The 27,264-nt window shown below is 43.6% G+C and overlaps 2 protein-coding genes across 7 annotated transcripts in view; one reads left to right on the top strand and one right to left on the bottom strand.

Moving 5' to 3' along the window:
• Window positions 1-7,359, top strand: part of PAN3 (poly(A) specific ribonuclease subunit PAN3) — an 84,028-nt gene extending 76,669 nt beyond the window's left edge. For all 6 annotated transcript variants that reach the window (XM_075490828.1, XM_075490827.1, XM_075490825.1 and 3 more), the window contains 3 exons: window positions 326-390; window positions 1,112-1,250; window positions 4,394-7,359. In XM_075490828.1, the coding sequence (XP_075346943.1) occupies window positions 326-390; window positions 1,112-1,250; window positions 4,394-4,534 (345 nt within the window). In that variant the 3' untranslated portion in view covers window positions 4,535-7,359. The remainder of the gene's footprint in view (window positions 1-325; window positions 391-1,111; window positions 1,251-4,393) is intronic.
• Window positions 7,360-8,994: 1,635 nt separating this feature from the next.
• The window catches only part of FLT1 (fms related receptor tyrosine kinase 1), a 113,237-nt gene continuing 94,967 nt past the window's right edge, over window positions 8,995-27,264 (bottom strand). Inside the window, exons 20-31 of the mRNA XM_075498865.1 lie at window positions 26,243-26,356; window positions 25,393-25,481; window positions 23,415-23,574; window positions 22,899-22,996; window positions 22,230-22,352; window positions 20,983-21,094; window positions 19,227-19,326; window positions 17,732-17,837; window positions 17,508-17,638; window positions 17,009-17,093; window positions 16,056-16,147; window positions 8,995-10,772 (exon numbers count right to left, since the gene is read on the bottom strand). Coding sequence (XP_075354980.1) covers window positions 10,568-10,772; window positions 16,056-16,147; window positions 17,009-17,093; window positions 17,508-17,638; window positions 17,732-17,837; window positions 19,227-19,326; window positions 20,983-21,094; window positions 22,230-22,352; window positions 22,899-22,996; window positions 23,415-23,574; window positions 25,393-25,481; window positions 26,243-26,356 — 1,415 coding nt within the window. The 3' untranslated portion in view covers window positions 8,995-10,567. The remainder of the gene's footprint in view (window positions 10,773-16,055; window positions 16,148-17,008; window positions 17,094-17,507; window positions 17,639-17,731; window positions 17,838-19,226; window positions 19,327-20,982; window positions 21,095-22,229; window positions 22,353-22,898; window positions 22,997-23,414; window positions 23,575-25,392; window positions 25,482-26,242; window positions 26,357-27,264) is intronic.

Here is a 27,264-nt window from a genome sequence, read left to right as displayed (position 1 = left end):
AAGTGTAGGCTGGCAGGCGACTAGACTTACATTTCCACAAAGAAATAGATTGCCTGATCCAGTTCCTGCTGGGGCAGCAAGGTGTCATTAGTTGTTAAATCTCCACATTATAATTTGAATATGAAGTGCTAAAATTAGCACTGGGCTACCGATGCACAATTTAATGTATTCAGTCTCTTTCTGAAAAAATTATATCCTCTTCTTAGAATAAATAAATCATTGTAATTAATAGTGCTTCATTGGCATTACTACTGTATATCTCTTGCAAATATGTGCCTTAATTTGACGTTTCAGAAACTTTAATAACCTCTTTCTTGTTTTCTAGGAGGTGCAAAATGGAAGGTTGTTCAGGCTTCTAGCAAAATTGGGAACAATCAATGAGAGACCAGAGTAAGAAATACTTATTTTCATGGTGTAGAGTGTGTAAAAGACAGTTTGCAGTGCAAGATTTCTTCCCTCATAAATTTAAGCTAAACGTTTTCCCCATATTTGCCCCTGAAGAAATTTAAGAAGCCTTGAGAAAAATAAGATAAGCAACTTTGACCAACATTTTAAATAAAGGAGAAGAGAAGGCTACAAATAGATATGCCAAAGTTGCTTCATTTTTTTTAGTATAGTTTCTCTTAGCAGTCTCTTGTGAGTGACAAGAGTTTTTGAGGAGATCCATAGCTTGCTTTAACTGTAGCAAATGCTGTAGATAGATACTGGTTTTAAGCTACTTAAATTTCAGCTTGTTTTTTATCAGCTACTACATAAAAATGAAGTGTTCATGGTCTGTTTTCCAACCTGTTGAATAGACTTGGAGTTGTGTTTGTAATGCTGACTTCTAACTTTTATATGTAAAACTTGTTGAAGACAACTCTTGCTTTCTTCCATTACTTTTCTGTGGGCCTTTGGTAGGCATTAGCTTTGGGTACTTCAGCTGAGAAGCTCTGAATATGTTGTCTTCTGTTTGTGGCAGAGGGGAGACTGTAATTTAATTGCAAATTATAACAGGTAGCTTAGCAGAGCAGTAAGATTACTCAGTTTAGATTGAAGAGTCATGTATATCTGTGGGTTTTGATTTTTCTTAACTTTCTGAGCTTTAATATGAGTCTTTGTTTTACACCAGGTTTCAGAAGGACCCAACGTGGTCAGAAACTGGAGACAGGTATTTACTAAAGCTCTTTAGAGATCACCTTTTCCATCAGGTGACAGAAGCGGGTACTCCTTGGATTGACCTCAGTCACATTATCTCATGTCTTAACAAGGTACACTGTACTTGGGTTAGCTTTTAAAAATTTGTTTGGGTTAAATTTCTTTAAAATAATATTCCACTTCAAAGCAAGTTGGCATTGACAGGTTAATTCTGTTGATTTAACTGATGGTTATTTTCCCCATTTTGGATGAAAACAATGTATTCACTAAGCTAATATGCAAACATTTATGGATATTTTAAATAAACTTAGTACATTAATACTCAAACTTGGAATTCAGTAATATAGCATGAGATACAGTATTAACTTTTCATCCTAGAATGCATTGAATACTGTGGATAAGCAATGCTGGTCCCTTTATGCTACTCTGGTCTTTCAACACAGCATAAAGGATCCATAAAACCCCTTTAACTGGGGGAGTTTTCTGCTGATACAGTTATGACAGAGGATGGTCATGAGGCAAGAGGATCCATTCCTAAACTGTGCTGACCAGAGTAGGAGACAGGAGGGAAACTGCAATAGAAATTTGTGCAAAATCCTTACCATCTAGGACAGTGCTGGAAAATTCCTGTGACTTAGTGTTAAGTCCACTTCTGATAACTTCCCTAGCCTCTCCAGCCCTTCATTTTCCAAGGTTGATTTAACAAAGCTATTTGCAGTTTTCCAAGAGCTGCACCACTAGCAAAATTGTAGCTCAGCACTCTCATGATTAATAGTGGGAGATGTGTGAGAGACCACAAGATCTTCAGTAGTTGTAGAACTGGTCTTGCTCTATAAATTAAAAAAGTACGTGAGCTGATTTTTTTTTTTTATTGGCAGATCAGCTTTCAACTCACTTTACATTGTTTTGCTGAACTTCAGTAATTCACAGGAGACTAAGATGCTGCTGCTACTTTTTTTTTTTTTGTAGCTGCTTGGTCATTCCACTCACTCTGTAGAGAATGGTGATGCAGACACTGACAATATACATTTTTCAGTGGCTAGTATTTTCTTTTCTAGGATTAGGATAGCCAACGTTCTCTTCCAGAAAAAATTGAATATATTCAGATCCTTTGGCATGTAACAACTGACTTAACTACAGTTAAATCTTTTTCTAAATTGTCAGGGCTTTTAATCTCCTATTAGACCACTGCTGTGCATTTCTTTAACCTCCTTTTTATCTTTCTGGTTGGTGTCTGTAATCACTTTAAAAAGGACATTAAAGGGATTGAGGCTAAATCAAAAAGAAAGCATGTTGATATTCAAATAGGCAGTGAAATGCCATCATGATTTGAAAGCAGTGACCCGTACAGTACTGTAGCAAGAGGGGACAGTCCTGAATTCGTAGGTCAGGTAAGAGATGGTGTCAAAGAATGCCTTGTTCTATAAATGTTCATGGCTTACCTTTTTAAACAGAGGCTCTTCTCTTCTGTGGTTGTGGGCTCAGCACACAAAAAATGTAAGGCTTGCAGAACTCCACTTTGGAAATACACTCTAAAAAACACTTCTGAAACTGTAATGTGCACTAGTAGAAGTGGTTATTTGGGCTTTCCTGCTACACTCCAAAAGCATTCCTTTTGAATGAAAATTACTCTATTGTTAAAACAAAAACAAAACAACAACAAAAAAGCAAAAAAACTTTCAGTGTGGTGTTTTGGGGATCTTTTCAGCCGAGATACTGATTGATGCCTCCACAGGAGGAGAGAAAGAAAGCCATAAATATTGATGTTTCTAGTTAGCTGTGTGGCTTTCTTAATACAGACCTTCCATATCCTACATTCATTAAAGTAATTCACTGATCTCTTGCATGACGCTAATGGGAACAATAGACAATATTTCACAAACACCTTAATCATGATAATATTTTGTCATAGATGTTGGAAGAGACTGGTGGGTTTTATCCTACTCCACAGGAATTAAAAGCTAATTGGCTTGCCTTTGTCCTTCTGAAGCTATTTGCAAAGCAGGAACTTTAAGTTTGGGAGATTCCAGCTTTTAAGGTTGTGCTCAGAACATTATTTTAGAAGACAAATGCAAGAAATTTCTAACTTGCTGTGTTGCTCCAGACAGCAGCTAGTGGAACATCTCGGTGACAAATTTAATTGTTGTTCTGCTATTCAGTACAACATTATAATACATTTATTTAATCCTGCTGGGGTTGTATTTCCAAAGATTGTCTCAATAGTGTCATATCCCACTTGTCTCTGCCCCACCTTCTGTATTGGAACAAGAAGGTTTGTAGTGTCAAGTATTTGGAAATATCAATATATCAACTAAAACAGAGCTACAAAAGTTTCACATTATAAGGGAGTCTGACAATTCTCCATTGATGAACATTTCTTGCAAAGTGAGGAGAAAATAAGATATAGTGTTGGAAGAGACTTCAGCATGTAAAGTAGAATATTCCTCTGTTCCAAATTAGGCTTTAGTGGTACATCTCTAAAGTACATAGTGTAACAAACAATTTTTTAATACTGAATTTGAGAAGTCAGAACAAAACATGAAAACAAATATGGAACAGACTTTAATCTTTAACTCCAAATTATCTTTTTTTTTTTAATGGATTTTAACCAGGTAATCTTTTGGGTTTGGGTTTTTGTGTGGTGGGGTTTGTGGTTTGGGTTTTTTTGTTTTGTTTTTGTTTTTTTGTTTTTTTGTTTTGGTTTGGTTTGTTTTTAGAGTAAGGGATGAAATGTACCATACAGCTTAGCAAATAGTTTGTTTCAGTACTGCCAAAAATGTGAGGTTTGGGTTTCTACTGGTTTTCAGACTACCTGGGGCTAGTCCATCCATTATTTCATTTTTAGAGTGGGCAAGAAGTAATTTACCTACCCTACATGGAGGCTTGTGGATCTTATGTGCAAATGTAATGTCAAACATGGTTTTGTTCATCAGGAGATGTATGGAAATTTTGCTAGGCTTTCTACACAGGGGAAGATAGCATTGCAGGATTATTAGCTTTATGGAAAGGGAAGAAAACAATGGTAACCTAGTCCAAAGGTCTGGAGTGTCCATCAGGTTAAGACCAAAATGTCTCGATTTTTTGGCAAGTACATTGTTGTGGTGCGATTTGGATCCTTCCTTTCTGTGGTGTTAGCAGATTTGAACTGCACCACAACAATGTACTTGCCAAGAAATTGATTGCTTTTGTTATTGGGGAAATGTTTTGCCATTTCTTTCACACTTCTTTTATTTTATCTTTTGCATTCTTGTTACAGTTAGATGCTGGTGTGCCAGAAAAAATAAGCCTCATTTCCAGAGATGAGAAGAGTGTACTTGTGGTAACTTACAGCGATTTAAAACGCTGCTTTGAAAATACTTTTCAAGAACTGATTGCAGCCGCAAATGGTCAGTTGTAGTATTTGCTGAAAGCATGCAGGACATTGCTGAGGAACTTAACCAATAGCAAATTGCACTACAGCTGAATTGTTGTTGTCATCTCATTTCACATTTGGGAAACAAACAGGAGATGAGCAAAGCTGCTTGCACTTCAGTCAGGTACACTGTTACTTGAAGGGAAGAATGTTTCACTTATCCTAGAGCTAAGGCTGCCATTGGAGGCTTTATCTGTGAAGAATTTATTTTAGATTAAGGAACACATCAGGTGCATGATGTTCCTGCTTTTATTTTTTCCACTTGTATATGCACTAATTTTAATTTTTTTAAGACTTTTCTGATCTCTGAAGTTTTGCCACATTGTATACTTAAGGGAAACTCTTTGCAAGGACATTTCTGGGATACATTTTTGTCACTGAGGATATAGCAAAATTTATTCATTTTTTATATTATTTGCACCCAGAATAGCATAAAGGACCAGGTAAATAATTTAATAGAAATTGTGTTCTATTAATGACCGTTTAGTTCGTAACCTCTGTAAAAGTGTGTTGTATGCAAGCTCTGTATGCCACCCACTGTTGGCTCAAAGAAACGTGAGAAGACGAAACTTTTTGAAACCAGTCAAGTGAAGTATCGGTGAATTGACAAAAAAAGGAAAGAAAGTCCCCTGTCATTTGATTTAAACTTTGTCTAAGCAAAGTGACGAAAATAGCATAATGGGAAACATCTATAATTTAAGGAGCATATCAAACTTGCTCTAAACACAACCAGCGCCTTTTAAAAACTGTTTGTACGTTTTCCTGCTAGTCAGAAGCATTTACATTTATGCAATTTTTTTAATAGATTTTTTTTTAAAGAAATTGTTTAAATGCCTGAAGTTTCAGGAGTGTATTACTTTAGGTTATTTACAGTATAATTTTTGTATAAAGTTCTGTTCTTTGAACCACAGCTTTATTATGGTACGCTACACTGGATACAGATACAAAGACACTGTTAAAAGAAGATTAACTAAACACAGCAGTTGTCTGGCATCAAGAGCTTTTCAAGTTTTACAGCCTGAATCTGGAGGGATAATGATCTGCTGTGCCTTTGCAGTCACTGCTTAGCCCAAAGTAATATTACTTTTGATAATACTCAACACATGAATATTCCTGAAGTAATTCAGTCTCAAAAGTCTGGAATTTTCCTCCTCAATTACCTTTCTAATATTTGGACATGCAGTTGTCTCCAAACTTGGGTATTCATGGGATTTCTAGTTAAACACCTACACTTTGATACTGAAGACTGCCAAATATGTAGGAATTTCCTTTCTTAAAGCAGTAGTGAAGACTGTATCTATCCTTTCCCAGCACTGAATGTTTTAATAGCACTGGGTGCTCACCATGAAGAAAATGTGGAAACTCAAAAGGTCAGGACAGACTCTAAGCACTTGCAACTGATGTTACTGACATCAATTTTAATAATTCTCAATATTTGTAGTTTTCAGAGAAGTTTTTAATATTTCTCTGTCCACTTTTATAAGCTTTAAAATGATTCTCCGCCTTGAGACTTGCATCAAGAAAAAAGCAACTCTCTTCACATCGAAAGCTTTGAAGACTAGGGATATGCTTTACACATTTTAGAAAATGTGGTTGAATCCACATTAGGTAGCATCAGTTGTTGAGTTTAAAAATTGATTATTGTTGCATTTGATCGAATGAATTTTAAAAGGAACATAATGTTTAATATTCAAACGATAACAGTTGCCAGAATGTTCTTTTTAATATAAAAGGAACAGGAACTTTGAAAAGTGAACATGCAAAACAGTCTTTTATCATTAGCTCATGTATTTGAGGAAGAGCAGCTGTCTTTTATATGTTTTTTGACAAATCATATTGTAATTCTTTTGTACAAAAAAGAAGTACTTGTATTCTAGAAGAAATATGAAATGCTTAATTTATAAGCGGGCTGAGGTTTTTTCCAGTATTGTTTTCTTTGAAAATGAAAGGGGATCATCTGTTCAGTTGTGGGGTTTGGGAACCTTTGAAAATTTAATTTGTGGACCAATATTTTGTGAAAGTGTAAGGCAGGGGTAAAATAGGGCTTGAATTCTCATCCTTTTTAGACCAGCAAACCACCCTCTGCAAGACATGTCTAAATTGCAAACCTGTGTGTATCTGCATAATGTCAGTTTGCTTCAGCCCCTAGTAACCTCAGGACTTGGTTTAAAAATAAAAAGGTAGACAGCTAATAAGTTTTCATACATAATGTCAGCCAGAAAATATTTGGTGTCAGGTAATACATAAAATAAAAAGTTGAGCTTTGTTTTCTATTTATTTCATTTGGTCCGTATTTGGGAATGATTTGAACAGTCTGAAGTTCAGCTTGGGTGTTTTTTTGGGGAGAGCCCTTCTGCCCCATTTTAATTCCATTTAGAAGGTTGTCCTAAAGTTGTAGTTTGATCCATTCATAGGAAGAACTGTGTATCTGTATTTAAAAAGAAGAGCCACCAGGATGTGCCCTCCCAGATGGGAAATTTAATTCTGACCTTCCTATTTTTTTACAGCTAAAAGCACAGAAGGGACAACCTTTGAAATCATCTGATGTTGGTCATTTTAATTTTTGTACCTGTTTTAAATTCTGTTGCTGTATTTACTATATTGTAAATATTTTGTTGAGGGTACCTATGTATTTTTGATTTGCCCTTGTTTCGGTAATTCAGGTGTCAACTGCTTCCCCTAAAAAGCACCAGTATGTTAAGTTCTAATGTCATGATCCCAATATGTGTTACTCATCTTTAATCCTGTTTTCATTCTTCATGTGTACAGCAGTATTTTTAATAAAGAATACCAGAAATAATGTGGCCTTATTTTGACAATGTGAAGTTCTGAAGTTGGATACAGGGCTTTTCAACTTTGGTGCTGGAATTGTATTTCTTTCTGTCATATTTATTTTGTATTCACTCTGTCTGCAATGCAGAGTTTAAACAAACTTGAGTCACAAAGTGCATTTAGTGCTTGCCACTTACAGTGTATCAGATGTCCTAAAACTTATAGATGTTGTCCACTAGAATTGTACTAATACACATTTCCTTAACTCCCAAGTCAAGTCCTATCTGCTTCTGTCAGATCAGGTCTGCTTTACTAGACAAGCCCTAATTTTGAAAACTAATTCGATTAAATTACCCTTACTTTCATGTTAATTGAGCTTTGTTGCCAATAACAAAGTATGTGAATTTGAGAATTTGCATGTGGAGTCATTGACAGCTTCATTTCCCAGAATTTATTTTTCTGTATTGTTAACCAGCCAAAGGTGAGGTGATTTACTGGTGGGGTAAAATCTCCTATACCCATCCTATCCTGACCATGCTTATCTAATGTGAAATTTTGTGCAGTATGTGTGAAATTGCCAATACTCCCTGCATACATTTAACATGGAGTCATTATCCCTTAAATTGCAGTGTTTTAGAAATCTTATTACATAAGCTGCAGTAAGCTTGATTGATGCACTTATCTAATCTCCAGTTTCCTTCTTAGTAATGCGCAGCAACAGCTACACAACTCCTGTGGCAGGAGGTGATCCTGTTACGCTCTGCCTCCCCACAGAAAGTTTCATCTCCGCTTCCTTCCAGCACTTGTGTGTAGTTTATCAGCAGTGTGGCTTGGAGATCCCATAAGATTATAAAATGCTGTATAGCAGAGAGCACTCAACTGAACATGCCTCTGAGGTAGCATCCCCAGCTTCTGATGGATGGGGTGGGAATGTGGAGATTCTCTGAAGAAGAGAAAGCATCTACCAGCCCTAAGGTGCTATCTCATGTCCTTTCATCTGTACCAGATCTTCTAGCTGCAACAGTAACCGGGCAGGGGGGGCAGTTGAATGGATGTTCATCAATGGGCTGCTTTTTCTTCTACCACCATGAAACCTTGCGTCTCCCAGAGGCAGAGTTGAATTTTTTGCCTCTAGACAGCAGTAAGCACTTCTTAGATATGCTGAATCTAGGGGATTTCACTCACACAGGGAGCAGTACAAGTGTCCATCACTGTATCCGCTCTGTTGTGTGAGAAGTGTGCCTGCTGTGCAATTATTCCATATTCTCCTTTGCTTATAAAACTGGCCCATGGGATGGATTGTTTGCCAGATGTGTTAGTGCTGCCCAGTGCTGAATCATCTGCTGCAGCAGTCTCTGACACTGGATTAACTAGTTTGGCAGAACTCTGCGGATTCTTTCAAAAGCAAACTTTATTATATGAATTTAGCAGTCAAATACATTCTATGAAGACAGAAAATGCAAGACAAAATAAGAGTTATTCACATCTGAAGAAACATAGGGGGTTCATATAAAAGTAATCTTTGTAGTCCAGTTTTCTTAAATATTTATGCACAAAAAGCATATTTATATATTTACACTGTGCAAACATTTCCTTTGAGATGCATCATCCCATAACTATTTTTGTTCACTTGCAGTTAAGAAATGCTGTTAAAATTGCAGTTAAAATTTCCTTTTGTTTTGATTGAGACCAAATATACTTTACCAGCAAGAGACAGTGCCATAGATACTTAAAACTGATGATCTCTTGGCCTGGAAGATCTAGAATTGATACTTAGCTTAGAAGTAGCGGTACATATTTCTTTTACTTGAATATCTGGGAACGTTTTTCTTTGTAAGTACGCAAAAGGTCATTTGTCTTTAAGTCTGTTAGTGGGTTAAAGTTATAGCTCCTAAGCCGAGTTTTAAGAGGTCAGAACCATATTATATGTAGCATCTTAGTTAATATATATTTATAATGGACCATGAGAAGCTGAGATTGGGCAGTAGTCGTCAGTGCTACTGTGTTAAATGGCCAACTCTCATTTTAATATTGCGTTCAAAGGTGAAAGGGGGTCGTGCATCCTTATGCTTCTCTAACAAAGAACATTCATGCCCTTTCTGAGATGCTATACAAAAGTCTGTTGCAAATGAATGATACATTTTTATTCCTGTACATATATACTGGTAACTAACCTGGAAATTCAATTATCTTCATAGAAAAACTGCCCTAACTTTCCAAGGAGATTGTCTTATCATTTCTAACTAGTCTTCAAACTCTCTAGTGATCAATTCATTTAAAGTATATGCGGTTTAGTAGCCATCCTGTCTTTTCAGACAGATTCCCATAAATAAAATATCAGTGCAGTGTTAGAAGGTCCATGAGGTTTCATGGACAGAGCTTAGCTTTAACATATCTAGCTTGTGGTTTGGTTCCAGTGTGTGTGTGTTGGCATACTGACAAAGTGCAAAACATCAAGCATATTTACTTGATTTCAGCAGGCTTGTCTAAACCAAATTGATCTGTGTTCCCTGTTGTTGCAGCCCTGGCTCAGATCTTAGTTCTCCTCTATCCTTGCCAATTGTGTTTTGCAACACAAATTTGAAATTCTTTCCTCGCAAGACTCCTTACTGCCATCCGAAGCAGTAAGAGCCGTATAACGCCCCATCCCCAGCTAGCAAATTCAGCTTCCCCAGAGCATTAGCCTTTCCTCACGTTTCTCTAAGTAGAGTTTTCACTAAAAACTGCAGAGCATGGTCTGTTTCTTGTTTCTCTCTTCTTGAAGAATCCTTTATTTTCCAGCACTACATGGGCCCCAGCAATAGAGTGCAAATTTCCCAGTGCCTGACACAGGCTCCCGAGGGCTCCAAGCTGCCTCTCCTGCCCAGGGCACTGGTGCTGCACCCGAGTCCGAGCAGAGGCTGGGTGACTAAAGCATGAAATACCATCTTGCTGCCAGGGACCAAACAGTGAACTGGTTTTCTCTGTAATGATGACCATCCAGGTTTTCAGAAGCACTGGGCAATTTTAGTGGCAGCTGTTGCTGTTCAGCATTTGGGAAAGTCAAGGCCTAAGCATTAGTATTTTGCTATATTTTGTATGTGCTTGTTGCAGTCTGTAGAAAAGCAGATCACTGAGATTAAGCCAATGATATTTTTTTAAATTTTTGGATAATTAAAATTATTTGGGTCAAAGTTTTTAAACAGACAGTGTTTCAGAAGAACCTTTTTGGATTAAATGCATATTTAAATCTTGGCCTAGAAGTACTTAAACGGGTGGCTGAGAATAAAGGACGACGGAGTTGTAGTCAGGAGGGGGAGAATGGCACGCTTTCATTTTCTCCAGCACCGTGTTAGCATACATATATCTTCGCTTGGAGTCACTGAGCTGGTCACAGCTGAAACTGCAGAAGCTTCTTGGCTTGGTTATTCCAGAAAGCACCGACTCCTTGCTCCTGCTGGCACCTTTCAGGCTGTAACAGAGCAGCATCACTGTTAGCGCATTTCACATGTATGGGCATTTGTTTTAATGACTTGAGCAAAGCCACATCACAAGAAGCAGCTTTGTTTCTTCTCAGATGATGGGAACAGCATTGATGCAGATGGGATTGCTCAATGGGAGAGTGGAACGGAGAACTGAAAGAGCCCTCCTGTGTTCCCCTCGAGTCCCCTTCTGAACAGAGATGCTATGACTGAACATCACTGTTAAGGTGCTTGTGTTCATTGCAAGTATTGGTGCAATTCTATTGCAATAGAGTCTTGGTGCTTATGGGGAGTACTTGATTGCTCAGGCTAAGCTCTAATTGCTCATTTTTGGCAGGTGCTAGGGAGTGAAACTTCATTGCAGGGCAAAGTAGTGTGGAGTGTCTGGCATCTGTGCTGCTGCTGGGCTGTGCATCCCCATAGGGTCCCCACACTTAAATGTTCTTCCTAAAGGAACTGGGGTTTTTTGAGCAGGAGTGAAGTAATGAAAGGTCTCAAGCCTTGGGGCAAAAGCAGAAAGCTACTAGCGTAGGTGTTCCCAAAGCCTAATGCTGGGATGAATTTTTGACATAAATGGCTGATGTTTGTGAGGAAGGGCACAAGGTCTGGGTATCTCCTCTCTTAGGCTTCTCTTGGCAGCAGACATGAACTGCTGGTTTGAATTAGAGTTTTCCTGTCCCACAGAGGACCAGTTATCCTGTAGGCTGCCTTTTATAAGATGCCCTTTACAAGAGGGGTTTAATGTCTTCTTAGCTGAGCCACTCTTAAAGACCGTTTGCCTTGCAGCACTTTCTCACCCATATTCAGAGAGTGCAGTGCTTAAAAGGCCTCTTTCAATAATGAAGAAAGTCAAAGCAAAGAGAATTTTCACACCATTGAACTTGGATACCAAAGATTTATCTGTAGACAAAGGACAAGCCAGAGCATTTTCCACCATTGATTACATGTGAAATCTTAATGTAAATATATGCTGGACCGCAATGCCTAAAATTAGATTCCCTCCCCTGTATTTTTATAAGTTCATGGACACTCCACCCCTCTCCGTTTATAGGGTCAGGAACGCTGGCAGCCCTAGTCTTGAATTCCAGAGAAGACAGTTGGAACATCTGTTGAGGCTTTTGGAGCCCAGGGTTTTGCTTTTCATTGTAATTTGCGCTGTTAGATCTTTAAGTAAAGTACAGAACTGGTAGCACAGGGCCTTTCCTCATTAGGAAATGGAGAAGTAACAGTTTCTCTTAGATGTCACAGTTTCTTGAATCTTTAACTCACAAGCCTGTGTGCTTTTTAAGCAGTATGGTCTCTGTCTTCTGTCCTGCTGTAGGAAATTGGAGGGTCCTCCCAAGAAGACCACCCCATTACATTGGTTTATAGATGGATGGAGTTCATGAGGAGGAGCCCTCATGATGAGGATTCCAGATGCATCCCATATTTTCATATTGCATCTGTTGGCAGATGGATAAGTAATTGCCTTGGCATAAATTCCATAACTATGTGACAAGGTTAGTCCAGACTCAATGGACTTTTTGTGATGGGTTTAAAGAGAAACGCTTCTGTAATTTACATTGTAATTGTGAGTCTTAGGGAGCAGTGGGCTAGCAAAGGTGGAGTGTGCATGCAAAGTTATGAGCCTTAAAATCATCATGCTTTGGTCCTTTCATTCATCATCAGGCTTTTGCATCCTGAGAATTTTCTTGTGAGCTAGACTTGGCTTCTACTTTAATTAATAAACCTTTATACCAGTAGAGCTGCATCTATTAATTTTACCTTGAGTGCACTGCTGTACCTGGGCATGCACTCCCACAGAGAGCTTTGACGGAGCCCTTTTGAGGGGTTTTGGCATCCATAGTCAGGCTTCATTTTGAGACTGAGCTTACAGTCAGTAAAGGCTTCTCTAGCTGTGGACTATCTCCTTTCCACTCTAGGAATGTAAATTAGAAACCGTCTAGTTGGTTTTTAATTGGGATAATTTGTTGAAGGAAACGCCTGCTGCTTTCCTGACAGATTCAAGAACGGAGTGAGGTTACAGGCTGGCTGTGGCTCTTGAGATGCTTGTTCCAGCTCACAAGTGCTGGAGTTCTCACTGTTTTTCTGGCTTAGCAATTTGCTTTGACTCAAGGGGTTGCTCCAGCCTGAGGATTTTGGCTTACTTGCGTTGGGCTTTTTCACCAATACTGAAAAGCTAGAAAAGAGTTGTAGCTGGGATCCTTTCCACTTGCAAAGGAACAGAGCTCAGAAGGTTTTCTTTCTCTGCCCCCAAACCTTTCTGTTTGGATCTTGTTACCTGAGGCCTTACGTTAGGAAAGGTTTATGCTCTCTTTATGCTGTTCACAGCATCACTTACTTGCATCTCAATGGCAATAGCAAGTCCAAGACGTGTAACAACCATTTCTGTTGTGCTCCTGGCCACCACCTGGGCCTGAGGGGCTCACCAGGGTTTGGGCTGATGCTTGTTTCCTATAGTGAAACCAAGGGCGAGCTTTGCATGTTGGTGCCTTTCCCTCCACAGCAGTGGAAGCCCGAGGGGAGGGGACTCGCCTGGGTCAGGGGGGTACCCCTGCACTCTCAGGTAAGCTGGCTCCCCGCTCTGCTCTCTGCCGGGCCTGGCTCTCGGGTTGGTCATGCTGAGTAAGCACCAGTGCATGCACTGGCTCTCTCCTGGAGTCAACTGATCAGTTCCTCTGAAACAAACCCTGGGGACAGGTAGGACGCACCGGGTTTGGCTCCTTCCACCCTACGCAGCCCTTCAGCACTGTCACGGCAGACGTCGCCCCGCCAAGTCTGAATCCTCTAATGCCACGCTCCGGGGCACGCGCGCGCCCGCCCTTGTGCTGGGCTGAAAGCATCACCCCACCTGGCTGGCTCGCATGCGATTTCGGATGCTTTGAACTGAGGAAAAAAACACGCTGAGCCCACTTGTTCTGCCCTGGGCAGCAGGGAAACATGGGAGCCCAGGGAAAGGCAGGGCAGCCTGCCCCAGCCTGCCGGCGAGCGGGGAGCAGCAAGGGCACGGCCCCGCAACACCCTCGGCCTCGGCTCAGGACCCACCCGCTGGTGCGAGTGCATTTGGCTGCATCTGTGTCCTAAACTGCAGTGTTGAGGCTTACAGCGCGATGGTGAGGGCTCTGGGAGCGGTTAGACGTTACAGTGACGGTGACCTAACTGTAAGCTGCTGCTAAGAGGGGGCTGACCCCTTCCTCAGCCTGGCGCTGGCACCAGCTGCCCTGACGGTGAGCTGCTACCGCTTGCTCAGAAACTATTCTAGGGCCGTTCTTCTGATAATCCAGCGACCTGAACCAGCGCTCTGCACGGCAAGCCAAGCCGAAATGTCAGCACAAGAGAGGGGGCAGGACCACACAGCAGGATCCTTGAGATGCAAGGGAAGAAGCAAGACTATGCATTGGGTTAGATCCGCTTACATGTGTCAAACTCCTCCAGGCTCCACCTTGTCCAGCGTTCAGTACAACTTTCAGGGGTATTTATTTACTGCTCCAATTTAGCCTAAGTAAAGGATGCTTAGCTGAGAAGCTACCACTTTCAAGAACGTGTGCAGACTAAAGGGTCACTGCATGCATTCACATACATGAGTGCTTTTTGGCATAACGCTACAGTACCACTTGCTTAGCTTGCAGGCCAGATGACCTTCTATGTTCTCAGCCAACTGCTCTGTTTCCCTGAAGATTTACGTTCTAGCAGCCACTGTTCAGTTCAATTTTTTTTCCCATCCAAGCATTCCTTTTCCTTCTGCAGCTGAAAATGCTCCTTAAAGCAGTTCCAGAGGGATGCTTGAGGCACACTCCATGTATTCTGTGCCACGCAAAGAAAAAGGCATTTCATACATTTCATTTGGGGAGGTTGCCATGCTGTCTCTGCGGCTGACAGCAGCCTTCAGAAATGTCACATTTACACAAAGAAAAAATAGGTTAAACCACTTCTAGGAAACATTGCATCCTTTGGAGCCCTCTAATATGCACACGCATTCCAAGGTCTGTAATACCTAGCTCCTCAAAAGAGAGTATGGAAAACTGTCTCGGTAAAATCAAAGTACCATAAAATTGCTCACAAGCCTCTTTTCTGAAATGTGAGCAGTCAAGGCAGGAGAAATGGTTTTCCAGCACTTGTTTGGAGTGGCTTGAATCACCCCGGCTTTGCCCCGCATGCGCAGTGCTCCATTGCAGACTCCTGCCAGCAGCACGTTTACCCTGCATGCCATCTCTTTTGGCCGTGTGAGCGTGCACGCTCTCGTACACGTATTTCTGTGTATTCAACCAACGCCCTCTTAGTCACTGGAGTTTTTCTTGAAGCAAGTCCTTTCTGCCTTGACTGCACGTTTCAGCCAGCTCCAATTGTTCGTCGAGACAATACTACACCTCCCAGCCTGCCCAGCTGCAAGGCGCTGACAAGTTCGGCACAGGCAGGATGGTGGGATGGCCTTGACCTCCTGCCCGTGTAAGATGAACGATGGGTTGGGTCTGGGCAGTCCCCGGGCTGGCGGAGGGCAGTGAGAGTGAGCCGAAGCCAGCCGCAGACACTGCCAGCTTCACACCGGCTGGGAACTGAGACACCACCGGCATTGAGAAAACAAACATTTCCCATTTACAGAGTTCATGTCAGTGCAACGCATTTCTTAGAGCAGGCCTAGCTCCCTGCTTGGGCAGCTGTCAGGAATTAGGTGGAGGAAGGTGGCCAATATATTAAAGTGCTTAAAGGCAGGAAGAGAAGTGAGGCCCTCACATCCATCTATTGTAAAGTTGCCACTTTAGCATCCTGAGCCCATGGGTGTTAAATGGGCCGTGCTTAGCTGAGTCATGGAAAAGAAGGGCAAAAACAAGCACAGGGAGCCTTGTCCCAGCTGGGGTGCCCTTGGGGACTTGCAGAAACAACTGCAAATCCTTCATAGCCACACGTTCCTCCCCCCCGCCAAGGGCTCTTTTCCTGTAGTTACCTGCCTCTACCTTGGTTTGGTGTTCTCTGGCACTCACTTGTCCAGCCTGGCATTAAGCTGAGGATCAGGCTGATCAGCAGAGCGCTAATCATATTGGCAATGTGCATCAAAGGGGTTGAGGGTTATTTGTTTCCTTGAAGGCGTGTGGAGGGTTAGGTGTGGGAGCTGATTGACTACTGACTCAGCTGAGCAGGACACACCTCAGCAAGAGTGTCGACAGGGACTGGGGACACCTCAGCTGCTTTCACTAGGCCTGATTCAGCACAAGGACCTTGAACCCTCCTTTGCCCTCTAAAATGTGAAGGAGAAGAAGGGAACATAAAATACAGACCCAAAGAGTGTCCGTTTCTGCTTGCTGCCTGTCCATGTGAAGCGTTTCAGTTCTTCTGGAGCCAGCACCATCCCACTGTCTGCTTGGTAATCCTTGAAGAAAAAAGAAAGACACAACCCTATTAGGTGTTAACTGTAGAAAGTTACTTTTACAATGGGCTCAATTCCTCTTCAGTCAGATTTTCATCATCGGTTTGGTCGTTTATACTCAGAGAGCTCTAGGAGACAGTGGCTCCTTGCTGCTTGAGCAAGGGCTTGAGCAATGCCCAGCTATTCAATGGTGCCTTTCCAAACTGTCCTTGCTTTGGGGTGCAGCAAACACGTGCCATTAACGCAGACACAGAGTGTTAAAAGAAAGGTGCTTACACGCAAGGTGAAGTTCTGGCCAGCCGCTAGTTCAGCCTTGAGAGCACCATTGTGCCTTTCCTGCCTCCCACCGCTTAATGCATACAACTGGGCCACTAAAAGCTTCCTCTCACCCATGCCCACCCCCACCAGGACGGTATGTGTGCCCCATTAGTAGACATTCCCCAGCTTGTCTGCCAGATAACAGGACTTGTTCATACCAGGAACTTCTGATGGAAATGTGAACCACGATTCTCATTTGTGCACTACTATTCAGATGAAAACACAAATCCAAGGGATTTTAAGTGGCTTTCCCACACCAGTGGGACTCAGATGGGACACTGGCAGCCATACCTTGCAGTGCTTTTGGCACCGGCCATTTCTTATCAGGGAAGGAGTGTTTGCAGCCCATTGCATGGTCAGCAAGGATCTACTGTCCCCAATTTGTAGGACATGGGATAATACCATGCTGCAAGCACAGCTAATCTTGCACCTCGTATCAGTAGAGCTGACAAAGCAGTAAAACCCCTTCTTAAGTCTCTCTGTATAAATCTGTCGCACAAATAAAAAGAAGTAAATGGCGTATCATTTGGCCCAATAGTCACTTACATTAAATACAAGCGTTTCCTTGATGGGAAGCTCTTCAAATGTCTTTATGCGCTGGGGTGGTTTTATTTTGAAAGTGTTTATGTATCTGTTCAACAAGAAAAGCAGGATGATTTTTGGTGAGAGCGTTAAGTGCATAAGCAGGAAGCGCTGAATATTTCTCTGTTTCTTTAAGCAGTTGCCTAACTGTCATCGAGGTAGTTTACACAAAAAGGGACTTCTTAACCCAACCCCACCCAAACCTCATTCCCCAGCCCTGGGGCGCACACAGCTGCCCCTCTCACAGTGCCCGAGCCCCATGACCTGATGGTCCCCCTGGGCAGAGACACCCCAACGGGCTGTCCCAGCCCAGTGGGATCCTGGCGGTGGTGGCTTGGTGGCTGGTGGGACACTCAGGCCATGTGGGGTGTCTCTGGGTGTTTTCTTCCACCCAGGTCTAAAGGCTATGCAGTAAGCTACAATACGCAACAAACAAACTCAGTCTTAATCTTGCTCCTCTCACCTGACATTTTCAGTGCTTCCACGTCTTGAGCTTGTAACAGAAAAATTTTCATTGCACAAGGGATCGGATGCAGGGAGAAACCCACTTTCTGTTGTAAATATAGTATTGAGGGGTATGTAGTCTTTGCCTTCCTAAACGCATACAAGAAATCAAAGCATTATTCCTGGGACCGTGTGGCTGGTCACCCCTGCCTCGGTCGCGGCACGCCGTCGTGACATTAGTACCTGCTGGACATTTGCTTGCAGCAGGTCGCCCAGCTTTTTCACCAGCTCGGAGAACCTTGGTCTGTCGTTGGGATTGCTTTGCCAGCAGTCCAGCATGATTTGGTAGCTGTGGGGACAAAAGCAAAATGAGTACATGGTGGGGCTACAGCTCACTTTGATCCAAGGCAGCATAGTCTCTGACAGCTTGTCATCGACAGAGTTAACTCCTGAGCCCGCCTGATTTTACAAAGATGCTCTCCAACACCACTAAGGCCTCTTACGAAAAGTAAAAGAATAAACTTTCCACAGAAAAAGAAAAAAACCTTCTTCCCACAAGATACTGGGAAGACCACATCAAAAGAATAATTTAGCCAACTAGTCATACTTTCTTTTTTTATTCCTAATTAAGCATTAAACCTTTGTATTAAACATCTATTAACTGGCAATGTTTAAGTCAAGGCACCCTAAGATGACTTATATGAATGTGTCACTTCCTCGTATTGGTTGAGTCAAGCTTTCCTTCCTGCAATAAAATATGTGGAAGAGAAAAAAAAAAAAAGCTCTTATCTACTGTCACTAGGATAATCAAATTAGCCAATGGGTAATACTCCCAGATAGGCATGGCTGGCTCGCATCCTTTTTCTTCTTCCAGAACTATTTTTTGGTAAGTGTTGCTATTTAGAGTCATGACGTAGCACTCGAAAAGGCACCGAAGACACCTACACGTACTTGATTTTTCCTCCAGAGGTAAAATACCCTGGATATGTTCATGCTCCTGAATGATTTGTGCCACGGTGCCTGTGTTTGGCGTGCTGCAGGTGCCTCCCCGGGCCAGGCACTCCGTCCTGCTCCCTGGGCAGAGGGGCTGCAAACTCAGGGACTCATTTGGACCGCCCCAGGCCTCCAAAAAGGTGTTGGCCATGCTGCAGCAGCTGGAAGCTGCACCTGAAGGCAGGGGACTGGGGAGCAACAGCCAATGTCAGGGTGGAAAGGCTCAAACCAACCCCTCAGGCAACACCGGCTGGGAGGCTGTGGGTCCCTGTCACCTTCCTCTGCCATCAGACACCGTCTCCGGGAAAGGGTGGACCCTTGTCACCCGAGTGTTTGCAAGGAAGCCTCCGCTGTTGCTTCCTAAGTCAAGAGGACGTTAATAATGTCACATTCCTCCAGCACTTATCTGTGTGCACGTCGGTAAATATTAAACCTGGAGAGGAATGAATGACCTTCCTCCTCTGGGCTGCTTGCTCAGCTCCCCTCGGAGCCCAGCCCTGGTGATGCCCTGGGCTCGGGTCCACGTCCCTCCTCACCTTCTCCTACCCCACTGGAGGGGCAGGGGGGCCAAGGGGGGGGCGGGGGGATGCAAGAAGATGCTGATGACAGCAAGAAGATACGAGGCAGCATCGGGTTGTTTTTCCTTATGTTGGCATGGGGTATCTTTCGTGGAGACTTGTACATCATCTGCAAGGCAGCCAAGGAGGGCAGCGGTACACAACGCAAGCAGAGAAAGGCATCTTACATCTCCTCGGTCGCTTGCTCTGGGGCTCGCATTCTTGTGCCTTCCTTTAGTCTGCTGCAGAAATCCTCGTCTATTTGGACTCCGGGGTAAGGAGAGGCACCTGGGGGTGACATTGGGAGAACAGGGTCACACATCCCCTGAGCTGGGTACCTGTGACCTAGCCTTGGCCCTGCACATCCCCCCCGAACACTCGGGGTGTGCAGCATCTGCTTGCAGAGCTGGGAGCCCAGGGGCAGCCCCCCCCACGGGGTCTGGCTCCTGCCAGCTGCCACGGGCAGGGAACTGCTGCTGACAGTGCTCCAAGCCCCGGCCCTTGCCGTGGGCAGGATCAACCCGCGCTATTGGTGGTGCTTACCTGGCCGGGATGCAAAAAATACACGTGAATTTGACTTGAAAAGAATCCCTCAAGAACAGCCAAGTCTGATCTCTCTATGGTTTGGGCCACCCCAAATTCTAGTAAGCAGAGTATTAACAAACCCCAAATGTTCAAAACCACCTTGAAAATAATAAAATCATAGCTTTAAATCAGATCGCAGCACATTTGCATTATTTCTCAGTTTCTGTGGTTTTAAGGTGCAGCCTGATAGTGCTGTTGGCCTTTTTTTCTGTAGATAAGAAAACATCAGGAAAAAGGAAAAAGGAAAACGAAAGAAAAAAACAAACCGCCTCTCTGAGAGTCAGACAGTTGTCAGGTTCAAGGAGCTGGGGCTTTAAGAAAAAAACAGCAGGTATTATGAGGCTGACCATAAAATCACAAGAGTTGGCAGGCTGACCAACAACATGTATTTAAACTAATAAATGATTGATTGTCCTGAGAATTGTATAGTATTGTTTCCTCTGCTGTTCGCCTCTTTTGTCAGCCTCTATGTTGAACCCAATTAAGATTCTTCTATTCTGACGGTCATTGTTGTTCCCGCTCAGTGTACATCTTGTATCCTGCCTTTTCCACGTGAAAGAAAGGGGGGGGGGAAGCTTCACTGGGTTTTAATTTTGGATTGCATGCTCTAGTTCATCCTGCAGCATCTGTGTGGATGCTTGCTTGCCTGCTGCATCCAGCTGCCCGGGTGAGGGGGGGTGCTGGGTCCCTCCCGGGCTGGGGCGACCGCCTGGTATCAGACTGGAAATGGGGGTGACCCAGTCTGAGATGTGCAAAGACCTCTGTGCGTGTTCAGCTCCCTTGCTCTCACAAAAGAAGTAAGAAGCTTTTGAGGGAGTACCCAGCTCATGGCACTTGGTGTCTTGAATGCTATCATCTGTGGCACGGGAGGCAATGCCTGGGGCCCTGGCAGCTGCAGACCCAAGCCCACAGCTCTGTGTTATCCCACAGAGTTCCACATTAATAAAAACACTTAAAAATTTGCCTGATTTTCCTGGTTTGCACCACCAGTCAGACAAAGCACCGCAACTGCTCCGGCCGTGCTGCCCTGCATCTCTACCGAGGGTTTCTACAGGGAAAAGAGGGAAGCTTAGGTTTTGCCCATGGCAGAAATAGGTGGTAAAGTTCTCAGCTGTGCTATCCATTAAGGCTTTCAGCCTGGCAAGTCAGCTTTCAGTGCCCTTACAAGCACCAAAATTTCCAGTTCACAGGGGCGTGATACTCACAGTTCTCCCTTCTACCCCCACGCCCCACCTCTGCTTGATTTAGGTCTTTCCTTATTAAAGACCTGGCAAAGACTTGTTGAAGGTAATGGATGTTTTTCCCCAGGCTGAAGCCCCCGTCGCCGAGTCCAGCTCCTGGTGTGCAGAGTTAACGTACCCAAGGAAAATATCTCCCACAGCAAGACCCCGTAGGACCACACGTCACTTTTTGTATTGTAGATTTTATCAAATATGGATTCTGGAGCCATCCACTTGAGAGGAAGTCGAGCCTGGAGTAAAAGGGACAAACTTGACTATTATTTTCAAAGCCTAAAAGAATTTAATCGTAGATGAATCAACTATATATTGTTATGTAAATAATTACCATTCAAACAGGAACCTGTGGGATTTCCTTACAGGCAGTCAAGATAAACCCACACTCATTCAGACACTTTCTTAACAAATTGTCGGAGTAAAAGGCTATTTTTAAAATATGTGTGGCACAAACCACCAGACATTGGAAACCTGTGACCAGAGTGAGCAGGCCTTTTCTTTACGGGGATGTGGGGGTATGCAAGAGCAGATGTCTCTTGCCAGCATCCTAGAGACAGCAGAGAAAACCCTACGTCCAAGCGCAAATCATTCTGTGATGGTGTTTGAGATGTTCTCGGGGAAATTTTCAGAGCCTGAATTGCAGGAGTATATCAGCAACCCTTGACGTCCCCTCAGCGCAGCCTGTTAGGGTCTCCTGAGCAGTACCCAAGTTATGTGAACAACGTTTCCCAGCTAATATGCAGTGCTGTAAGTCTTGAAAGCTATTTATGGGTGAGGGAATAGCTGGTAGGTGGGTGAGACCTCCAGAAGGAGACTCTCTGTGTGACCCCAATGCCCACACCAAATTCCCATGGCATCAGTGGGTGCAGGCACAGTTTTCTGACCCAGCCTTCATGGCAGGCCTGGCAGGGGGCTTACTGCCTGCTGTTTGCAGCAGAAGCAAAGAAAAAGGGAGTAGGTGCTGGAGGCAGCGAGTCCAGCTCGGCTGTGTGAGGCATGACGAGCGGTGCTTGGCCCTGGCGTGGGCGTCCTGGGGACACGCACCTTGTTTCGGAGGGACTGGTTTCCTTGAAGGAAGTTTACTGAGTCAGGGGGTTATGCTGAGCCAGCCAAGAAACATGTCTAAAAAATATCTAAAGTATTAACAGGGCAGAGCTGTGAAACAGTTAGCATGTCCAAGCCTTACGCTTGAGGATAGAAATGCGTTCCAGATCTACAACGCATCTGGATAGCTCATCTTCACATAAAAACCGTGATAGCTTTCAAGCTCTTTTAAGTTCAGGAAACGTGAATGTCTACAGAACATTTTGGTGGTCAGTTTGAAATGATATGTTATAAACATTTGGGTAAATAAACAGTATCTTGACTTACATCTCCTTTTCTCACATAATCAGGATTCTTATAAATATCTCTTGCGAGGCCAAAATCACAGATCTTCACGACATTGTTCTCAGATAAAAGGATGTTTCTGGCTGCCAGGTCACGATGAATGCACTGTAATAAAACAGTTTCACAATCAAACTGCATTTCCTTAATCCTGCCCACAAATTTCCTGACTGTCTCCCATATCCTTATTATTATTATTATTATTATTGAGATCGATTTAATATTGGGGGGGGGGGGGGAAGTTGACTGTAGTTTACATGAAGTTACAGTAAACAGTGGCAATCCTTTAAAAAAAAAAAAAAAAGTATTCCTAAGTCTAGAAAGTGATAAATTTTTAAGCCCCTTGACATTTGCAGGGAAAGCGCTGATTCATTTGGAGCTCCCTACCTAATATATGTTGAAATGAAGAAAAAAAACCACCACACCCAAAAGATCTTCCCTGAATGAATGAGCTTGACCCACTGCCTTCAGCCATGATCCTGTGTTTATGGACTATGGAGACTTGGATAAACACACTGTTATATTTATAACGCCAAGAGGAAAATGGCTCTTCCTTTGGGAGCTCTCCCAAGGAAGGTGTCACTAAAACATAGACGTGATTTCACCTCTGAATCCCATCCTTCTGCAGGGCAAAATCTCCAGCACAAAACTCACCTTTCTGGAGGAGAGGAACTCCATGCCTCTGGCCACCTGAAAGCTGTAAGAGATCAGGTCCTCCATAGTGAGGGGCAGCTTGTAGAGCTCATCAGCATCTGCAAAGGTGGAAAACGCGGTTTGTTACAAAGATCGCTCACAAGGCAGTTATTTTCCCCCTCTCTTACTGTCCCTATTACTCCCATAAATTCAGTCTTCATAGAGTAGTATTTGAAGGTCAACCCACTGTCACTGGAAACAAAAATAGTGCTTGCTTTATACCCCGCGCTTTGGACGCTCCTGTGTTTTCCCCAAAGATAAGGAGCAGTCAGAAGAAACAATCACACATTTTCCTGTCAGATTTAGTAACCCTGGAAATAATCTTTTTTTAAATCTTCTACCCTCTGGACATGACCCTGTGAGCGTCTCCCACGGATGTTTATTAGGGTGATAAATGAGGAAAAAAATTTCAGGGATGCACAGTATGTTGTAAAAATATCACAGACTGTGTAGGGACAGGAAGGAATTAATACCTACCCTCCTCGTCCTCCTCCACATCACTCAGACTTTTATCTTCCTGGAACCCAGAGCTCGCGAAGCTCTCGCTGCTGGTGACACTGGCCAGCCTTTGTGTTTTGCCTTCCACTGGCTCAATATCCTTTTTCTCTTTCACTGGCTCTCCTTGCAGAGAGGAGTCCTTCAAACAAACAGAGGAGAAGAGGTGCTACATCAGACCGACGGAGGGGGTGGGAGAGGAACCGAGTCAGACTTCTGTCGCCTTTCCGCCGGGAGAAAATGCTGGTCCGTGGCACGTGCGGTCACGTCTCCCATGGGCGCGGGTGTCCAGTGCCACTGCGGCAGGCGGGGGTTGGTGGCAGGGCTGCGCTCCACCGAGGTTGCCATCCCCCGAGGGCAGAAACATGGTGACTTAGGAGCACCAGCACATGATTTTGAGGCAACCCAGGTGGTGGGCTACCTCTGATGTGGTGAGGATTTGCAGTGTCCATAGATAGACACGTCCGCTGGGCTGTGGCTCATCTCAGCCTGAAGTGAGACATCTGAAAGGGCCTGTTTCTCTCTGGTAGCCAGAGAAAGAGCATGGTGGGATGAGTTGAGAAGGATGTGCCCACAGTGCAGGTGTCCCAGCCCTCTCAAAATAAAGCGTCAGCTCTTCATCCCAGGCTGCTTAAGGCACCTGCCTCTATGTCTCTGCACAGTGCTTGGCACGGGGCTGTAAGCCCTTCCAGCGAGGAGCAAGGGCACTTTGTGTTTGAAATACAGCTGCTTTTAGAAGCGGCTGCCTCTCTTCCCCAATGCCTTTATCCAATGCTTTCATGTTACGGTCAATGACGGCTCAATGGGACACACGCAACACTGGAAAATGCTTCCCCACTGCTACCTGGAGAGCAGCCTAGCCACCTGGCCATGCTCTTGCCCCCTCTCCTCTTTCCTCTTGTCCTGTGACCATGTCTCTCTCCTGCACATGCTGGTGCAGAGCTGGGCTCCCTCCCTCCCTCCCTCCCTCTGGGGCACCCTTCCCAGGGGTGCCGGAGCACCGAGTCCAGGCAGGCTCCTCACCGGGGGGATGTGAGCAGCTCCCCCCAGGGCAGACCCCCCCACGGCCATGCTCCCTGCTGAGCCTCCTACGGCAACACCCGCACGTTGGAGGAGGCGGCTGCTGTGTTTCATGCAGAGTCCAATATGGATGGCTTTGGGAACAGAGACTCAGGCAAAGCCCTTTGGAGGGGGAGGTCCTCTCGAGCGTGCCCTCCCGCAGAGCCCTCACGAAAAAACCCTGACATGCTGCTGAGCTTTTGGCACAGCTGAGCAGGGGTTTTGAGGAGTACCGTTCTGGGTCCAGGCTCCTCAATCCCACTTCAGAGCCCTTAATCCTTTGGGGGATTTTGCTGAAAGAGCACAAGCAGGGATATAGTTGGCACATTTGATTTCAGGTTTGTAGTAAGAAACATGCTGTGGATTTGATTCAGAGGGCTGTGGGATGTAAGGACAAGACTCTAATCTCTTTTCCTCTTGATAGCCCTTCTCCTCACACAGTAAGAAGATTACTTGCAAATCTCTGAACATTAGGGTGTCTTGGAACATGAGCTTTAAATGGCATTATCTCGGTTGTTTTCCCAGTGGTACTGAAATCAGTGGGCAAAACCACTTCCTTCGGTTTCACTGACACCAGCCTCTGAAGTGACCCCAAGCTCAGCAGGAATGGGTTCGTCAGCAGCAGGGCGAGAGCATGTGGGGACACTTTGGATAGGATTCACTTCCTCTTGCTGTAGATGGCTCCATCCTAATTACTCACAGCAGTCTCCTTGCACAGTCAGGGGAGAAGAATGAGCACAGCACATCCCACACCAAACATTAAAACAGGTCAGGTGAACTGCACCCAAAAGCAGTTTCTCTCCTCTGGTAGAAGAGAGTCTAAGGAGACTAGCTCAGAGGCTGACATCTATATTACTGACACTTACGTTAGGTAAGATGAACCCTACCAGAGCCTCCTCACCTTGTTGGGGCAGAAAAAATTCCTCTTGCTCTTCAGGTAGTTTGATAAATTCCCATACTTGCAGTATTCAACAATCACCATCAGAGGCCCTGGGCAAAAAGGAAGTGCGTTTTGAGCAGCATAAAGCAATACAAGGGGTCATCAGTTCTGAGAAGAAGAATAGTCTTTCATGCCTGTAGCTATAACTTGAGTCCAGAATAACTAACAATACGTCCTAATGAAGTAGAAGGCTGCCTGAAGGACACTGGACATGTTAGCAAAACAACACTGTTTCTGGAAATTAGGGAAGGGCCTAATTTTTTAAAGCTGGGTCATGAACCTGGCCCCTGAGGAACCCTCTGTTTCCTCTTTGGGCAGTCTGCGTTCAGACTGGAGTCCCGCAGCCCACACACGCTTGTTGAACTAAAATAGGTGACATATCTAAAACAAACGATCACTCATGCTGGCCCTTTGATTTTCTTAGTGGAATATTGTGAAAGATTTTACAACAGTTGCCTTGTGATTTATTGTTCAGGGCCAACAGCCAATATCCCTTGTTCCCAACCTTTCCACATCAGATTTAACTTGAGCTTGTGCAGTGAAGTGTGTGAGAAAAAGGACAAGTGGCATGGTCTGAAATTCACACTTCTCATGTTAATACTAAAAGGTGGTTTAAGTACAGAAAATGTTTAATCACTTCATTAAATGACTAAAAATCTCTTTTTCTCTTCCTCTTTTTTTCACTAACCACAGGACGAGCTTAAATATTTCAAGTTAATAACTTGACCTCTGGATGAAAAACAACATGGCCAACTGACTGTTATTGGGAGGTGATCCAAACCCATTTTCAGTGCAGTGCAGATTTTTTTACCTCCATTTTTTGTGCAAGCTCCCAACAAATTCACAATATTGAGATGATGACCAATGTGGATCAGGATTTTCAGCTCAGTCATCAGCGCCTTGTACTCACTTGCTGTGGCCCCTTCTGTAAATGCAAAATAAAGTCAATGACAAAGAAATGACAAAGAACTGCTCCTGCTGAGCTTTACCACTTCTCGTTACTTTCCATTGAAATAACCTTCATTACTGGATGTACTTCATGTGCTAATGTTCCTTGTCTATTCCTCCCTGCTCAGTATCCTCTTACTTGCAATAAAACCCATAAAAAGAGTTAGGCACTCAACTTCCTCCCAGTAGACTCTGTTATATTTAGAACTGAGAGAAATTTTTTTCACATGAATAGTTTTGTCGTTTCAGCCAAAAAATGAAAGAACAAATAAAGAGGGATTTCAAGACTATAATTAACTCTATATAAAGTAGGTTTCAGCTGACCTGACTTCAGCCATCTAAGGGTTACGTACTAGCCTGAACTAATCAACGTCTGGAGGAGTCAGTGGCAAGAGCAAAGCATTTCCAGAGGCTGATGCAACCATCAGCCTTAGTCATCTGTGTAGGGAAGAGAAGAACCACCCTTCGGTGATGATTGTTTGGTTCTGTTCATTATAGAGGAAGCCTGGAGTGTTAAGGTAGACCAGGGAAGTAAATTTTAAGTGGTCAAATTTAGGTGACTGCATCTCACCCTTATTGGTTATGATCAATATGAGTAATAATAGTAATAGTAATGATATAAGAAATCCCACAAGTAACCCCAAAAGATTCTCTTTAGTGTTGAGTGAAACTTTTAATTCCCTGTGAGCAAATTTTTTTCTGCAGAATTTTGTTTTGGTAAGAAAACAAGAAAAAACATATTGCTTTGTGTAGACCCAAAAGGACTTTTTCAGTTTAGTGACACCAAGAGTAAGAATAGTCCAGTGGAAAGAACCTAGAGCTAGGTCTTAAAGGGCTTGGTTTCAACATCTGAATGGAAACAGATTTTCTTGGTTGCCCCACAGA

This window comes from Mycteria americana, chromosome 1, assembly GCF_035582795.1.
Source record: "Mycteria americana isolate JAX WOST 10 ecotype Jacksonville Zoo and Gardens chromosome 1, USCA_MyAme_1.0, whole genome shotgun sequence".
NCBI lineage: Eukaryota > Metazoa > Chordata > Aves > Ciconiiformes > Ciconiidae > Mycteria > Mycteria americana.
The sequence above is the reverse complement of the archived record's forward strand: the minus strand, read 5'-3'. Positions and strand labels throughout refer to the sequence as shown.